Source organism: Eschscholzia californica, unplaced genomic scaffold (assembly GCF_041429995.1).
Source record: "Eschscholzia californica isolate CP2 unplaced genomic scaffold, dmEscCali1.0.p SCAF_3, whole genome shotgun sequence".
NCBI lineage: Eukaryota > Viridiplantae > Streptophyta > Magnoliopsida > Ranunculales > Papaveraceae > Eschscholzia > Eschscholzia californica.
The window spans coordinates 52,230,754-52,242,443 of record NW_028238420.1 but is presented as its reverse complement, the minus strand read 5'-3'; the positions used below and the strand labels follow the sequence as shown (position 1 = coordinate 52,242,443).

The following is an 11,690-nucleotide window of genomic DNA, read 5'->3' as shown; positions in this document are numbered from 1 at the left end:
AAGAAGAGAGAGAAAATTGATTTGGGAAAGTTTAGATTTTGTTTCTAAAGAGATTATAGAAGAGAGAGAAACTTTCGTGAGAATCTAACCGTTTTTTCCTAAATTTATCCTAAAATCAAGGTACATTAAACCGTTTGAAATTTTTGTGCGGCCCCACACATTAAAATCCCGTGAAAAACGACTGGGACATGGAAGGAATTATGTAATATATATTAAGGGTTTTTAGTCCCAAGAGCAAAAGGACTAAAAATCCATTTTTTGGGAAGATTGGACCCTAAACCCTTTTTGAATATTATTTTGGGCCATATACCCACGGACCCGAACTAAAATTAAGGGAAAGAAAACAATATAGCAGCTAATATTTGGAAAACCATTTCTCATATTTGGAGAACAAACTTTGTCTTAATTAAGCAATCTAATTTGTGTTACTCAATCTTTTACCTCTTACGAATCTTTATTGTTGGAAAAGCAAATAATTTCATTTGTGATATTTCAGTGTTTTACTTCTCCTCTTCTAGTAATTGGTTTTTTTCCAAAACAAAATTACTTTTCTACAAAAAAAAAGAGTGATCGAAATCGAAATTTATTTTTAGTTTGTTGTTATAGTCTCAGGAACTCAATTTATTTAGAGTTCTCACAAGTTACATAATTTTGTGAAGCTCCCAATGACTTTAAGGAGCTTAATTCAAACACTTTAACACAATTCATAGAGTTTTTGACAGTATACAGAAATTTTGAAGTCAAAAAACAAAAATGAATATATTTTTTTCATTTAAAATTATTTGTGCTCGAAATTAATTCTCCAAATATCGAACCCCTATATATAAATTAAGTAAGCACGTTTGGTTTCAACACCTATTTTTTAATGAATACGAGTAGACCTCGGTACACTACTCTGGTGAGTCAAGGGACAGTTTATTTTTTTTTACACTGTGAAAAAAACTAAAATACACCTTATTTTATTAGCCACCTAATCAACGAGGGCACCCAAGAGGGAAACCTGACTAGGAGGGCGTGAAAAATAGATGTACCCTTTTAAGAGCTATAACTAGATGTCAAAACCAGTAAAGTAGTTATCTCTAATGGAGTTTATCCAAGACAACTCTTATGGTTTCCTTCTTCTTCCTCTAATTCTTCTTCTTTCTCTCATTCTTTTTCTAACTCATAAAACTAATAAAGATGAGAAGAAGAAACTCAACCTTCCTCCTTCTCCTCCAAAGCTTCCTATCATAGGTAACTTACACCAACTCGGACCGTTACCTCACCGTTCACTATTGACACTGTCTCAGAAATATGGTCCTGTAATGCTTCTTCAACTAGGTCAAATACCCACAATTATAATCTCATCAGCTGAAGCAGCAAAAGAAGTATTGAAAACCCATGATCTTGATTTTTGTAGTAGACCACCTTTGGCTGGTCCTAAAAGACTTTCATATAACTACTTGGATATTGCTTTTGCCCCTTATGGTGAGTATTGGAGAGAGATGAGAAAGTTATGTGTACTTGAGCTTTTTAGTGTGAAAAGAGTTCAATCTTTTGGAGTTATTAGAGAAGAAGAAGTTGGATCTATGATTGATTCTCTCTCAGCTGGAAGTAGTACTAGTTTGAGTACTAGTCCTGTTGATCTCTCTCAAAAGCTTTTCTCTCTAACTGATAATATTGTTTGTAGAATTGCTTTTGGAAAGACTTATCAAAGAGGATCTGAAATGGGTAGGTTTCAAGAAATTTTGTATGAAGCTATGGCTATGTTGGGTAGTTTTTCTGCATCAGATTTTTTCCCTAATAAGGTAGGTAGATTTATTGACATGTTGTCTGGACTACATGGAAGACTTGAGAAAACTTTTCATGATTTTGATGAGTTCTATCAAGGTGTTATCGACGAACATCTTGATCCGAATAGGAAGAAATCCAAATATGAAGACATCATAGATGTGATGTTGAAACTTGAGGAGGATCAATTCGGCACAATTCGTCTTACTAAAGATCATATCAAGGCAGTTCTTATGGTTAGTCATTCTTATTCTAAACTACAAAATTAGACTAGGGTGGGTTTTGTTTTTCATTAATTTAGATTTAACTAATGGTCCAAATTGCTATTTCTAGCTAACTTCTCGATGTTTGTTTGACTCGTATGAATGACTGATTTGAACCGCAGTCTCTTAATGCTTATTCTGTTTGTAACTTAATTTCCAGAATATATTTCTTGCTGGAGTAGACACATCTTCTATCACTATGACTTGGGCAATGGCAGAACTGGTTAGAAGGCCTGAATCAATGAATAAAGTACAAGAAGAAATTAGGAATTATGTTGGGATGAAGAAAGGGAAGGTTGAAGAAGCAGATCTTGATCATTTTCATTACCTCAAGATGGTAGTGAAGGAAACTCTAAGACTTCACCCACCTGGCACAATGATGATTCCACATGAAAGTATGAAGAATAGTAAGATCATGGGCTTTGATGTGAACCCAAAAACTAGGGTACTTATTAATGTATATGCAATTGGCAGGAATCCTGATTATTGGGAGAGACCAGATGAGTTCTTGCCTGAGAGATTCATTGATAACTCCATCGATTTTAAAGGACAACATTTTGAGCTCTTACCGTTCGGTGGAGGTCGAAGGGGTTGTCCTGGTATGTTTATGGGGATCACAATGGTAGAGCTAGCATTGGCAAATTTACTGTACAATTTTGATTGGGAATTGCCAAGAGGGATGAAGATAGAAGATATAAATATGGATGAATCAAGTGGACTAACTGTCCACAAGAAAATTCCTCTTTTACTTGTACCTATCAAAGTAGTATAATTGGCAACTTCGAAAGAGATGGCTCGTGAAGCTCACCTTGGTTCAGCGACAACACGTATGTATATCTACTGAAGAAACCAGGATTGTAGTCTTACTGTTTCCGAGTAAAGAAGAGATGGCTTGATGAATCCTTCTGTACTTTTTAGTGTTTCTTAGTACCGCCTGTAAATGTAATTTAATAAATGAATGCATGGCCCTGTTGTTAGTATTTCCGCTTACGATAGTTTTTCCTCGAAAAAGTTGGTCGCGTTATTGATCAGCATTCTCTCATTTTCGAGCTCCATATGTAGACAGTACTTTGAAAGGCTTAACCCAAAGGCAAATTACAAGATAAGAATGCTTTGCCGTTCACAACTTGCCCACTTGCTTTAAAACATAAGTTTTAACAACTTGGGTGCCAGATCCTGACATATATCTATATATAGTAGTAAGCTGAGAAGCATAGCAAATAAACACTCTTAATATGGAAAATCTCTTGCCAAGTCCTTCTTCCTTGTTGCATTTCCTTCTACTTCTTCCTCTTATACTTCTCCCTCTCTATGTTCTTCGACGTAAAAGCAAACACGATTTGAGCTTAATCAACTTTCCTCCTAGCCCTCCTAAGCTTCCTATCATAGGTAATTTGCACCAACTCGGATCGTTACCCCATCGTTCACTATGGAAACTCTCTCAAAAGTACGGTCCTGTTATGCTTCTTCAACTTGGTCAAGTACCCACACTAGTAATCTCCTCAGCTGAAACTGCAAAAGAAGTTCTGAAAACACAAGATCTTGAATTTTGTAGTAGAGCACCTCTGTTTGGCCCGAAACGTCTTTCTTATAATTTTCTAGATGTTGCTTTCGCCCCGTATGGAGAGTATTGGAGAGAGATGAGAAAATTATGTGTTCTTGAACTTTTCAGTGTAAAAAGAGTTCAATCTTTTGGGTTTATAATAGAGGAAGAAGTTTCATCTATGGTTGATTCTCTATCTAGTATTTCTCCTATTGATATCTCTCAAAAGTTTCTCACTCTTACTAGTCAAATTGTTTGCAGAATTGCTTTTGGAAAGAGTTATCAAAAGGGAGAGTTTGGTAATGCTAGTAGATTTGAAGAAATTGTTAATGAAGCTATGGCTATGTTAGGTAGTATTTCTGCATCAGATATATATCCGAATAAAGTCGGGTGGATTATCGATATCCTCTCTGGACTTCATAGGAGGCTTGAGAAGAGCTTCCATGATTTCGATGATTTCTACGAAGGAATTATCGACGAACATCTAGACCCAGAGAGGTCGAAGATGGAGCATGAAGATATTATAGATGTCTTATTGAAGTTAGAAAAGGATCAACTTAGTGAAATTCATCTTACTAAAGATCATATCAAGGCAATTCTCATGGTTAGTGATTAATCATCTTCTTCACACATGCATTGTTCTTTCTATTGATCTTTTTGGATTTTCTTACACACATTATACACCTCAAGAAAGGACTATAATATCATATTTGTGTAGGATAAGGGTAAAATGGAATACTCACAGCCACCGATTCAATCATTCAATGATTCATTAAAGTACTATTCCTAGAAATAGCAGCCAAATTTGACTCTAACTTTGTCAACTGTGACTACCCTAAGGAGTTGACAATTTTTAGGTTGTACACATCCTAACTCGTAGTCAATTGATAATGATGGTAGAGACCTTATTTGATAGTCTGCCATTGCTTAGGCAGAGCATCTTGAGCTTTGGCTAGAGATATTAGCTTAAGCTTGATAAGTGTCGAGACATTTTAGGTAGATTTGTGGAGCATTTGTCACAAACAAAAGCTCTGACTTGTTCCGCTTCAGCCTGAATATCAAAAGCACGGACAAGATCGATAAGGCTACCAGGACTTGGATTATACATCTCATATATATTGTTTAGTCAATCACAATTTTTTGTCTACACAGAACTATTCTCGTAAGCCTCCTCACGTGTGCATTTTTCTTTTTACCTAAGACATGTCCTTTTATTTGGTGATGTAGACAACATTTAACCTCAAGATCCATCACTTGTGGCGGCCCTCGCTCTAGTATTGTATGAAATTTATCATCCAACGAAGAACCAATTAGCAATAACTGAAGAAGCCTAATATAAATTGGTTGGTAATGAGACTTCCCTTTGTCTGCATGGGATTATTCTCACAGACAATAGGAGTTTCAGAGGCACGATACTTTCATCGTTCTTATTCTTTGCCTAACAACCAATTAATACATTTTGCTAGTATCGGGCTGGTATGTAAACTAATTAAAATATTTCCAGAATGTTTTCCTTGCTGGAGTGGACTCTTCTGCTGTTACAATGACTTGGGCATTGACAGAACTGGTAAGGAGACCCGAATCGATGAAGAAAGTACAAGAAGAAATTAGGAGTTATGTGGGGATGAAGAAATGGAAGGTAGAAGATGGAGATCTTGATCATTTTCAGTACCTCAAAATGGTGATAAAGGAGACTCTAAGGCTTCACCCATCAGGACCATTGTTGATTCCAAGAGAAACTATAAAACATAGTAAGATCCAAGGGTACGACATATACCCGAAAACAAGAGTATTTATAAATGTATGGGCAATTGGAAGGAATCCTGATTACTGGGAGAAACCAGATGAGTTCTTTCCTGAAAGGTTCATCAATAGCTCCATTGATATTAGAGGACAGGATTTTAATTTCTTACCGTTCGGAGGAGGTCGAAGAGGGTGTCCTGGTATTAATCTGGGTATGGCAATGGTAGAACTCGGGCTCGCGAATCTATTGTACAGTTTTGATTGGGAACTGCCCAAAGGAATGAAGAAAGAAGACATAAACATGGATGAATCAACTGGCATAACTGTTCACAAGAAATCTCCTCTTCAACTTGTGCCCATTAAAGTACTGTAATTTGCAATTAGATGAGAAAATGGGTTCATGAATTTTCCATTCTACTTTCAAATCATATTCTATCTTATATCTGATTACCATCAATGTCGTGTTGTTTTCAAAATCAAATACAAATCTCCTCTGTTCTGAATCCATTCTTGGTAAATTATGTCGTACACTAAACAGTACGACTCGGACTCGGACTCGGACTCGGCTCGGCCAAGGGCCGAGTCACTCTGAATATTATGAAGTTGTTAGTAGTGTATGTACATAAAATAATAACATGATAACACTTTTTTTTGTTAAGATAACATGATAATATTTAATAAAATCAAGTTCAAACTTCAAAATTAAATTACTAGTAGAGTTAGGAACAAGTAGAACTAAATAATCACTCTAGTAGACTCATACTCTAATAGTAATAACTAATAACTAGAATAAAAAAAACTAGTAGACTTACTATAAAAATAAATAGAAATACAATCTCTACCAAGTCAGCCGAGTCAGGCCCGAGTCAGCCGAGTCACTCGAGCTAACCCTAGACTCGGCTGACTCGGTGGGACTCGGCTCGGTGTACTGCCGAGTCCCGAGTCACTCGGCTGACTCGGCCGAGTCGTACTGCATAGGTCGTACATTTGTTCGAAATATTTCTGCATCTCAAATCAAATACAAAGAGTTCTTAACATGTTCGACAAAATTGACACATGTTTCACCAAGCACTATATCTTCGACCTACGTAAGAACTTAAGGGTTAGGGGATCTCTTGCCCAATGAAAAGGAGGTGAACATATAGAAGTATGATAAACACAAGTGAACTTTCTTTATAGAACTGAAATCAGATAAATCTTTATTTATGTGATACTTGGAGCCTGGAGGTACTCTAATAAAATAATAAAAGCAAACAGAAACATTTCCCAGGTAAATAAGTATTTGAAGTCGAAAACAATCATATTCAAGCCAATACTAACAAACATCGAGTTGAGGACTGCTAGAAATTTAAAAAAATATACCCGAAGGACTTCCTAATAAAATTTTGCACTTTCAAAGGAAAACAGAAAACATCAAGTTCCATCAGAAGCACTCAGTTCTCCAATTGATATATCGGGAATGAGAAAGAAGAGAAACCGTTTACAGCAAAGGATTAGCATTCGCATCCCGAGGAACGTTGTTGACTTCCACTCGCTACATCAATGGTGTCTGGCAAGTAACTTTTTGGTAGCAATAATTTTAAGCAGCAGCGGCACCAGCAAGAAAGAGATAAAGTACAGTTAATATTTTTCATAATACCCAAAGAAAAATTATGTAATTGCCCTACTTCTACGAATTTGGTCTCATCATTTAAATATGTAATTATCATCTTCCAACTACCATACTTGGAATTCCGTTGATCCGATTATTATTAGTTATGGGTGTTTTCTTAGCTTAAAGATAACTTAAGAAATAGAGTGACTATATGGCTGAAACTGTTAATAGGAGGGCAAGAAAAACAGCAAGCTATAAAATAGGCGGTAATGGTTCTCTATATCTGGTATATCTGGTTGGGATCATGGAATTAGATAAGTTCAAGTGGCTAACTCGCTGGTCGAGAAAGGAACATAATCGAAATATTTCCTCTTCAATGGTCAAATAAAAATAACGGACTAACTCAATAGGTTATAGAGTGCATTGTTGATCTTTCACTTACATCTCTTCATCATCCTCGCTCTTCAGAGCATTCTTAGCTATGACCTGAAATGCTTCTTCCACGTTGAGGCCTTCTTTTGCTGATGTCTCAAAGTACGGGATATTACCCTTTGAGGCACACCATGCTCGTGCCTTTTTCTCTGACACCTGTTTTAATCCATGCCAAACAACGAATGAAATATATTGGGGAGAATGCAAACAGAACCATAGAATACAAAATCAAGGGAGCTTATTGACCTACCACTCTGCTATTTCCACCATCTACATCAACCTTATTCCCCAAAACAACAAATGGGAAATTTTCTGGGTCCGAAGGGCTAGCCTGCAAAATCAAAATTCTTCTGTCAGCACATTCTCTTACGTACAAAGCAAGAATGCAAGATTTTCAAAAATGTGAAATTTGGCTGAAGCTTATAGAGTTTCAGAGATGTAACTACAACCAGACATGTACATTTTGTAGTTTGTAGAATTTGTATGCCTTACTCCATATTTTGAGACGCCACATTAACATCATATACCTGAATTAGAAATTCTTCTCTCCAGTTGTTTAAATTCTCAAATGACTTCGCCACATTAACATCATATACCAGAACACAGCAGTCTGCACCTCGGTAAAAAGCAACACCTAGGCTTTGGAACCTTTCTTGTCCAGCTGTATCCCAAATCTGTCAAACCAACATCATGTTAACCAAATACATGTCTACACACACCATCAGATTGCAGGACCCGTAACTAGAATGATATCTTAGCGTGTTTGGTGGGGCACTCCGTCACTCAGCTATATCCGTATTTCAGGATATGAGAGTTCTAAAACGAATAACTATGTGGTCTATAGGTGCAGTACACATAGTAATTGGAGTGGATCGCACTGGTAACCAATCTAATGTGTAACTTACAAAAACCAAATCATTATAGGCTGTTCGAATTTCTTCACTAAGACGTATGCCGAAATAAATAAATGAAAGAAGTGATAAAACCATGCTAACTGAAACAATATCTTTCCCCTATGTTCGCCCGTAGCTGAGCCAATTCAAGCACATGGTGATAACATGAGTGACCATCTGAGGCACCTGAAAGTGATACTGAGCCTTCTAAATAGTGACTGAATCGTCTATTTGGCATTCGTCCAGATAAAAACAAAGTACACTAAGTAGAACATGGCACCATGAAGAAGCGTAGCAACTTAGAATGTGACTCAGTATCACAATTAAGTTTCAGTATTCAACCATCTCATCGAGTATTCTGAAAATACATAAAGTACACTCTCTACCCACGTGGCTATGTGACAGCGCAGTTATTACATACCAAAAGCCACACGGTAATGGTATGATTACGAATTATATGACCTAGCCTTTACAACTAAGAATCGGTGTTTATGCAGAGAAAGAACATCTACTATCGAAGATCGAATCGAAAGATAGCTCTAACATTCAAACGAAAAATACAAGGAATGGTTCTGAATCTCATGAACTTTTACAAAGATCACTAACCTGCAAGGTAAAGAGCCTATCTTCGAATTGCACTTCCTTAGTCAAGAAATCAGCTCCAATTGTTGCTTTGTATTGATTACTGAACTTCTTATTCACATATCTGAATGAAAATTCTCAAGGTTGACAACACCAAAGACAAAAACATCAACTAGAACATAATTCAACCAAATGTTACCCGACATTCTACTCTTCCTTGGAACCGCATATCGGACTCCCTGTACCCTATTTGGTTGGAACCACGATCCCGTACCCAAAATTTAGTATACCAAAATCTCAGCCATAATTAACCAAATTTGTAAAAGTGTACAAGCTCAACCAGTTGACTAGTTAACTACAACCTTTCTTAAATAACTAGTTAAGAATTAACGTTTTAAGGAGATAGAATGACTTGAAGTGAGTTTCCAATTCTATGTGCATCACAAGGAGTATATATTGGTCAAGGAAACAAGTCCAAAACGCATCCGGCATGAAACACACTAAAGAGGTATACCGGTCTACCGGAGACTCGCGTGCGTACTGGTACCGGTATCAAGTACAATGAGCGATTGGCGTTCTGGGTGATTGATTTGACCTTCCTTAAAGATACATAAAGAGAAGGGGAAAAATTCTATTTGAATAACAATTGCATAAGGATACTGATTCATCAAAGAGGTCTTTCCAACCCTGCAAATCAAAAAGAAATCAAAATCACTTTAAAATACTAACTAATAGAAGATCAAAGAAAACAAAACAGTGAAGTACATCTTCAATTGTTCTAACTAATAGTATGAACTAATTCTCTCTTCGATCTATCATCTAATTAACAAGTTAAAGTCAATTTTTTGAAACTAACTAAACTATATCAGTATGTAATTACGAACAAATTCAAAGGAATAGTAATAAAACAATTTCTAGGGTTTACAATCATGCAAAAGAAAGAGATATCTCGTAAGATCCGAATGACTTTTCTGTAATTCGAGATTGAATATATAGATGATTTGAAAGATTAAAGCAAAATTATTAAAAAAAAGATTAGAAGATGAGAACTAACCCGCTGTCGCCAAGTATTATGACCTTTAAGAGCGTTCTTCTTCTTGCCGGCATTTTGTACGACTTCTCCTCTGTTCAAACTTCGAATCTAGAGAGAGAGAGAGAGAGAGAGGGGAAGTCTAGAGAGAGAAAGAGAGTCTACTACTTTGTGTTCTTCGGCGAGGAGAGTTTGCGGGTCGGTCGAACTTCTTTGCCGGTCTAATTATTAGTATCGATTTAGTGTTTAAACAAACATCGGACAGATGATGCGTTCATCAGATCTGATAGGTTACCAACCGTTAGATAAGTAAGAATCAAGATTACCGTATATTGTAATGTGAAATGAATGGTCAGATTGAAAAGTTTTTTTCTGTGTAGACTAGAACTTAGTGGGACGAGATATACTGGATCATAGACCTGCTGGTTGCTGACTGATGGCTGAGGGTAAAAAAGTACTTGCAATAGCCAACCAGATCTCAAGACATACCGATATTGCAGCCCAAGGGGATTTGAGACATACCGATATTTCAACCCATTAATTTGAGTCCAATTAACATAGGGTTGTTTAGAGAGAAATGCTATTTGGAGGGGTTCGGCCGGCCCGTGTCAGGGCGAGAGCTAACATGGTCGTCCACATGAGGTTACATAGCATGGCTAGGGAAGGAATCGGTCGAGAATCGGGCAGGATGGACGTTCATGGACACTTGAAGCATCGGGTTGGGCGGGTCGAACATTAAATTTCAATAGCTATTAGGGAAAGTGGGCTAATGGGGCAATTTTGAAATTTACCTTGTCTATTGTCCGCCCAAACCCATTAAGGAGTTCGATTAATCCAGGTATAGGCGGATGAGTGACGGGAAGCTCATAACTTGAAAAAGCTCAGTTCTTCTTCTCATTTTATAAAGTTTGGTCTAAACATATTTCCTAACTCCAAAGAGCCAATGTGAGATTAAAATCATAAGTTATTTGTGTTGGTCATTTTGAGAATTTAATCCCACAATGAAACCTATGAAGGCTTTCATGAGATTGTAGTAATATAAACTTATTTCACTCCTTGCTATGTTCAAGCCAAACACAATCTCAACTAGGCCTGTGAACATGGATTGTTGGACTTCATCAACCCAAAAGATTGATGTAATTTGGCCGGATATCACTTGGTGACGCTTAGCGGGTGCAACCATGGGTTGATAATGTGTGATTTAAGAAGTTGGGTATTCGGTGAAGAAGAGATTGCAACTCTAAACGCATTATTAACATTTTTCCATTAATAGTTTTCATTTACATTATAACTAAATGCATCATTCACATTGTTTTATTAACGTTATTCTTGAAAATCATCACAACTCTAACGCATCACAACCCTAAACGCATCTGGTAAATAGTTCCTCACGTAGAAGAAACCTGCTTCTTTACAAATTTAATACTGGCAATTGTTGCATAAACATCGCATTCAAACAACAATACTCATGGCACCAAATGACTGAATTATCTTTTGTGTGTCTTTATCCCGTTTTATCCTTTTCCGCACTGAATTTCGTAAAAGACACTTGGTAAAGCAAACACAAAGATTTTATTATAATAAAATTTCGAAAATGGGACTTACTCGATTAAGTTAAACGACTTAGATGGGTTATTTTCATGTCTCATCATTTACTGTTCCGAGAAAAAATTCTTTAAGTTTAGGTTTTTACAGCAATCGACTTGAAATGCTTTTAATTTTAATAACAGAATGTCTGCCACTTTATAAAGCGAAATGCTCAACGAAAGGATATGTGCAGGAGGTACGGGTTATGCCTAGTAAATAAAAAATCAAATTGAATCGCTTATTTTAACTAGTC

The 11,690-nt window shown here is 36.6% G+C and overlaps 3 protein-coding genes across 3 annotated transcripts; 2 read left to right on the top strand and 1 right to left on the bottom strand.

Moving 5' to 3' along the window:
- The first annotated feature begins 981 nt into the window (after nucleotides 1-981).
- Nucleotides 982-3,013, top strand: LOC147551681 (cytochrome P450 71B34-like). The gene is made up of 2 exons (XM_086666329.1): nucleotides 982-2,006; nucleotides 2,194-3,013. Exons 1-2 carry the CDS (start codon nucleotides 1,083-1,085, stop codon nucleotides 2,803-2,805), a joined length of 1,536 nt encoding a protein of 511 aa, XP_086522455.1. The 5' UTR covers nucleotides 982-1,082; the 3' UTR covers nucleotides 2,806-3,013.
- Nucleotides 3,014-3,268: 255 nt separating this feature from the next.
- Nucleotides 3,269-5,972, top strand: LOC147551680 (cytochrome P450 71B36-like). Its single transcript, XM_086666327.1, has 2 exons — nucleotides 3,269-4,180; nucleotides 5,081-5,972. Exons 1-2 carry the CDS (start codon nucleotides 3,269-3,271, stop codon nucleotides 5,690-5,692), a joined length of 1,524 nt encoding a protein of 507 aa, XP_086522453.1. The 3' UTR covers nucleotides 5,693-5,972.
- A 515-nt stretch (nucleotides 5,973-6,487) lies between these two features.
- LOC147551679 (ras-related protein Rab7) lies at nucleotides 6,488-10,083 on the bottom strand. Its single transcript, XM_086666328.1, has 7 exons — nucleotides 9,875-10,083; nucleotides 9,481-9,507; nucleotides 8,845-8,944; nucleotides 7,873-8,019; nucleotides 7,596-7,676; nucleotides 7,356-7,501; nucleotides 6,488-6,879 (listed from the first exon to the last, which is right to left on the bottom strand). The coding sequence occupies exons 1-7, from the start codon at nucleotides 9,925-9,927 to the stop codon at nucleotides 6,813-6,815; spliced, it is 621 nt and encodes a 206-aa protein (XP_086522454.1). The 5' UTR covers nucleotides 9,928-10,083; the 3' UTR covers nucleotides 6,488-6,812.
- Nucleotides 10,084-11,690: the final 1,607 nt, after the last annotated feature.